General features: G+C 35.1%; 1 protein-coding gene across 1 annotated transcript; it reads left to right on the plus strand.

Annotated features, from left to right (window-relative positions):
• Positions 1 to 2,686: 2,686 nt before the first annotated feature.
• LOC111412158 (receptor-like protein 51) lies at positions 2,687 to 4,525 on the plus strand. The gene has a single exon (XM_023042948.1). It carries the CDS (start codon positions 2,738 to 2,740, stop codon positions 4,151 to 4,153), a length of 1,416 nt encoding a protein of 471 aa, XP_022898716.1. The 5' UTR covers positions 2,687 to 2,737; the 3' UTR covers positions 4,154 to 4,525.
• Positions 4,526 to 6,334: the final 1,809 nt, after the last annotated feature.

Below are 6,334 nucleotides of genomic sequence, written 5' to 3' on the forward strand. Positions count from 1 at the left end.
GTTTGAAAGAAATTATTCCTAATTCTAACTACACATGTTTATTTTGTTAAGTTTTAGATTTATCGTGAGTATTCTTATACTACAACAAGCAACTAACTATTTAATTGATGGTCTAACAACCAAATAGTAAAATGAATATGTAAAATCAATCAAATAACACAAGAACTTCCTAAATTAATGTCTTGAATTGATATAAATGAAAAATAGGATTCAAACACTCATTCAATACAATTGAAAACCTAGTATAACATATTTAGAATTAAATTACAAAAGAACAATTGCAAAATCATCGCTTGGAAAGAAGAAATAGGGATTTTCCACGTTCTTGATGTGAATCTTGAATTTGGATGAAGGATCTTCAATATCCTATGCAATTAGCCTTGATTCCAAGTTGTTAGCCTTGTTCTTTACCTTCAAAATTGATTAGAACCTATGAATTTTTAAATCTAAGGAGTTCCCCTACGTTTCGGACTACTTATGGTATATATAGAGTAAAAAAAATTGTATATCAAAAGTTTCAAAAATAAAATAAGAAAATACAATTTCTTTTCGGAATTGAACCACGCGTACGCATGATTCAAAGTGAGTGTACACAATAGACACCAAATAGCCTCAATCCATCCAAAGAAGGTTTGACTGTACTTATAGGCTTGTGTTGCCATTCTTGGATCAAATTGTATATTGGTCGCTAAACTTTCTCACTGTGTATTTTGATTATTTTCAACAATTTCTCATCCCTTTGACTTCTTTTTAACTCCAATTGACCAATGGCATTCTTAAACCGCCGTCTTACAATCTGACCAACTTTTGAATATTTACATTTTAGTCCCCATATTTTTGAAAGAACTACAAAATGTTATTATTTAAAGCCCCGAATAAGTGTATAAATTACACTTGTCATCTAGATGATGTCAAGCATTGTCTAAATGCGCTTTTTAGATCATTGCAAAATAGTCATGCGTCAAAAGTCTATATTGAATTGGATAAATTTGAAAATTAAAGAGAGTTTTAAAATTATTTGTTATCTTACATATATGATTGCCTAGTTAATATAAGATGTTATATGGTAGAATTACGAAGGGTTGCAACTCCAAATTGTGAAATTGTCTGACTTTGTTATATAATTGCTGATAAAATAAGTTACAGGTAAAAAATAAAAATAAATAAAATTGAATAAATAAAAAATAGAGAGTTTATAACTCTATGAATTATTATTATTATTATTATTATTATTATTATTATTATTATTATTATTATTATTATTATTATTATTATTATTATTTTTTGGTCAAATGTCAAAACCCCTCACGTTCATTTATATAATTCACAGCCTTGGGTGATTTTGGTTGATAGTTGTTAGACTCAATTTGCATTTTTAAAATTATAAAAATGTGTTGGACTTTCTTAGGCTAATTTTAAAACAAATGCACTTGCATTCTGGCGTTGAAGCATGTATATGTAGTAAACGAAATGAGTTGACCGTATTATCACCCGCATATACTATATGTGAGGCGTTTCAAAAATGTATTGAGCATATGCCTGCATTTTAGAACACTGCCTTTATTACTTTGACATCTAATAAGCCAATAAAAATAAAATCACAATCATTTTTTTGAAGTACAATTAGAACATATTTTTCAAAAAAAAAGTGCAAATTATCCTTGTTGCATATTAAGCGCTTGTTTGAGCCTAATTATTATTATTTTTAAGAACGCATTTTGAAATAGTAGATTGATGAAAAATGTGTGATTAAAAAATAATGACAAATTTTTTATTTGCATATAGTATTATTTTATTGAAGAATGGGTGATTAAGAAGAATAGGAAGAAAAATATATTTTGGCCCCCGGGGCACAGCTCAACTGGTGGATCAATCAACATTGTCTTGCTTTCAGCGGCAGGGTGGAGGTTCGAATCCTGGTAGGAACCTGCGGCCATATTTATTTGATATGGAACAATCATTTTGGAGAAGAATCTCTTGTACGCAAAAGTGTACAGGTGGTGGGAGGAACCTGTAATCCAGTTGATGCATAATCCGCGATTTAAAAATGAGTGATTAAGAATAATAAAAAGAAAAATATTTTTTGAAAATAGTGAAGATCAATCAAGGGCTAGGTGTCAAAAGTAATATAAAATAGAGTGTCATATCATCAATTCTTCACTCATGTAAGATGCCCGTTAGTGACTTTTGAAAGACTACATTTTGGGACTAATGTGTTTTATAATGGACTATTGAAGTAAACGGATTCTTGAAGTTCAATTTAGAGTTTGCACTTTTTTACACGTAGTGTAGTTTGTGCAATCGCCGCCGTTTGGCCTGTATTTTGTAGAAATGAAAATGGGTAGAATTATATATTTTTTTTAAAAAAAATGAGTAGTCGAAAAAGAAAGAATTTTTTCGATTTACGTGCAATATTATTTTATGAAAGATTGTATGATTGAAAATTAGAGAAAAAATAAAATGTAAAGAAATGAAAATTAATGAGAACCAAAATGGGGCATAATTTTTTTTTGAGTCAATTCTATGAATTGATGAATGTTCAAAAAAAATTATCAAAATCGACCGTTCAGATTTTTTACCCAATAAATAACTCTCACTAGTCATTATATTTGTCCGTTACCCCACTTAAAATAAAAGTAGATATCATATTCAGTTCTGAGTGTACAAACTACGAAGTAGAACCCACTTCTCTAATTCTGACACCATTTTTCCATTTTCATAAACGAAGGTTTCAACAATGGCTCTACATCCACTACTCCTCCGCTTTCTCCTCCTCCACTTCTCCGCTGTCGCCGTCGTCTCCTCCCTTTCTCATCCTCCCACAACCAATGGCACCGCTATCTCCCCCACCCATTCCCCCTCTGCCCCCACCCCTTCTTCCGCCCCAACTCCCAAGACACCTACCACCAATGGCACCGTTATCTCCCCCACGCATTCCCCCTCTGCCCCCAACCCTTCTACTGCCCCAACTCCCAAGACACCCACCACCCCTATTTCCACTTCCACATCTACCCTTGACCCAAAACAACTCAGAGCCCTCCAGTCCCTAAATATCCCAACCTCCAAAGACCCCTGCTCCGCCCCACGCCACATCTCCACTGCCGCCGCCTGTGACTCCTCCAAGCCCTTCCGCCACCTCCTCTCTCTCACACTCACCAACTGTTCAGATGACGTAGCTTTATCTTTCACTGCCCTCAAATCCCTCTCCACTCTCCACACTCTCCAGTTCATCAACTGCCGCGTTTCCCCAATTAGATTCCCCTATGAACTTACCTCAAATCTCCATTCCTTTACTTGCATCAACAGCCTCAAGAAACTCACCGGGGTTTGGCTTAGCAGGCTACAAAATGTATCCGATTTAACTGTTTCCCACGTGAGTATAACTGCTAGTGGCCCTTCCATTATCCTCAACAACATGAAATTCTTGCATTCTGTCACTCTTTCACACACGAATCTCACTGGCTATCTCCCAAAACATTGGCATCCGAATCTCACTACTGTAGATTTATCGGGAAACAATCTCAAAGGAAAGATACCCCTTTCCTTAACACGCCTAGAAAATCTTGGACACTTGAATCTGTCATCAAATTCCCTCAACGGAACAATTCCCACTACATTTGGGGACTTGAATGCTCTGCAGAATCTTTCACTGGCTTCAAACTCATTGTCGGGATCGATCCCGGAATCCTTAGCAGCAGTGCCCGGTCTAATGTGCCTCGATCTAGGGTCTAATAAGCTCAACGGGACTATCCCAAAGTTCATACAGGACATGAAGAAATTGAAGTATTTAAATCTTGAGAAGAACAGTTTCCATGGAGTTCTGCCCTTCAATGCAACATTTATAAAGAGATTGGAAGTGTTCAAGGTGGGTGACAATTCCAATCTTTGTTATAACCATTCGACATTGAGCTCAAAAGTAAAGCTTGGGATTTCTCCTTGTGACAAACATGGGTTGCCTATGTCTCCACCACCTGCTAAGTACTCATCTGATGATGATACTAGCGACAGTTCTGATGATGAAGATTACAGTAATGTTGAAGAAAAGCATCATTCCAATGGGCCAAGTAAGATTGTTCTTGGTGTTGCAATTGGGCTTTCTTCAATTGTCTTTCTCATTGTTTTCTTGGTTCTTTTGTCCAAATGTTGTAAATAATTTAGACCCAAAATGATTTATTGTTTCATTTAGCTCAGGAAAATTATCGGAGTTCTGATTTGAGATTAGATTTAATTTATATATCATATTATTAAATTAAAAAAGAAACATAAAGAATGAAGGAGAACTCGGATGTGGGTGATTCTTTTGTTACTTTTCGATTATGTTGCTGGAATTTGATTAGACTAAGAGAGGGGAAGTGGCTAATTTTGTATTCCAATATTTCCATGGTTTTAAGCTCACTTTATCCTTATTCCTTTGTAATCTGTATATTTCTTGAGATGTAAGGATTTGCTTTTCTTACACTTTCAGCCTTTAATTTGTGTCTTTTTGCTATTTAATTATTTCTTTTTGAAGGCATTATTAGCTTTAGCATCCATTGTTACATGGTACTATAGTCTATACTATTAGTATGTTCACTTTGTGATTCAGGTCTATGTGACAAATGTTCACTGAAATGAGCATGACTTCTAACTGAATTGTTGGTGGACTTGTCAGGAAGGCTTAATTAGCATTTGATTTGCATTTGACCAAGTAGTTTGCTTTAAATATTACCTAAGTTTGCTCAAATATATAAATGTTGATATTCATGTGATCACGTTGATGCAAGAAGGTTAGTTTGCGTGATAGCATCCTGCTGCGCTAAACCATCACCCACAGTTCAGCCACGAGCAGATGTGAAATTCATCTTTGTTTAAAAGCACTAGGTTTATGGTTAACTTTTCAGGTATTGCATTGGTTGACTTCTTTGACATTAGGTTTCTTACATTAATGACATCTATCTGCATCTATTCTAACAAGTCTGTTAACAAGTTCGTCCACGAGAAGGGTAAAATGAGAATTTGTTGGGTACATGACTGGCCAAATAAAACATGATTACCGAGATAATAGGAGGCAGGCTAGGTTCTTCTTTCCTTTGCATCTCCATTCATCCATTTGACACAGTACCCATTTATACAATGATGGAACGGACTCAGATTTGGCTTCAATGAATTTGAATGGCGAATGATCATTGTATGCGAAATAAGTGATCAAGAGATAGATATTCAGTTAGGTTTAGAACTATCACAAACATTGAGATCTTACAACTAGAATCCCTCTTTTTTCCGATCCAATTCCTCCACCTCAGTAAAAATAACAGAGTTAAAGACGAAGTCCACCAGAACTAGATTTATGATCTGCCCTCCGAAACTATATGCTACCATTAGATTTAGCTATGATAATCATTGATAAAAAATATCTTTTCGGTTCTATACTTATATTCAAATCGTGTCTTAAGGATCTTACTTTCCTTCCAACTAGTTGAAGGCGTTACACAATATAGAGGAATAGAAAGACTAGAATATGATCTCAGCATTGAAGTATGATTGAACTACGTTGGATAGGATCGAAGTATGGTTCTGAGTACATAGGAGAGACTGTTGATGTTGGAGTCCGAAGTAGTAATTTTTCTTAAGATGCAAGGTTTTACTTAGCTGAAATCTTCTCTTTCCGTCCTGATCATGTCTTTTTGGCTATTGTTGAAGACATCTGGATTATTCTTCACGTGTTTGTAGCTAAAGAATCGAGTATCTGATTGTGCGTGCTCTCATTTATGCTTTTAGTTAAAAGAAATTGAGTTCATTCCTTCATCCATATGCGTAGAATGATCGAAAATGAAAAAAATGAAAAGGCAGAAAATGGCATGATGGTTTTGCATTGTGTGGCTACTATGGAATATATGCATTGCTTTTGTGTGTTTTCTTTTTTTCATGATAAGGGATTTGATTTCCGCTGCCAGGGACGTTTGGTAGCAAGTGGATCAATGGCAGGTTGGCGAGCAATAATGAAAATTTTCAAGTAGGTAATTATGACTAATGATGATAAACTCCAGGTTCCTTAGTAAAAACCCAAATAGATGGAGCAAATAAATAGATTCTCATTTTTTATTTTTTAACCATTTCATTTTATCAAGAATTGAATTCTGTATTTGTATTAATTGAGTTTATAACTAACCAAGGATTCCGCCTGTCTGGGACAAGCTGGAAGGATAATTGTTGACACATAAAAATTCAGCTCAAATCGAACAGCCCAGAGAGTAAAGTCCAATTGGAGGATTCCCAAATCAGACAGCCCAAAGAACGAAATCCAATTGAACGAATCAAGGTGAATGCCCAAATAAGGGGCCCAATAGTGCGGTAA

This window comes from Olea europaea, chromosome 16 (assembly GCF_002742605.1).
Source record: "Olea europaea var. sylvestris chromosome 16, O_europaea_v1, whole genome shotgun sequence".
Taxonomy (NCBI): domain Eukaryota; kingdom Viridiplantae; phylum Streptophyta; class Magnoliopsida; order Lamiales; family Oleaceae; genus Olea; species Olea europaea.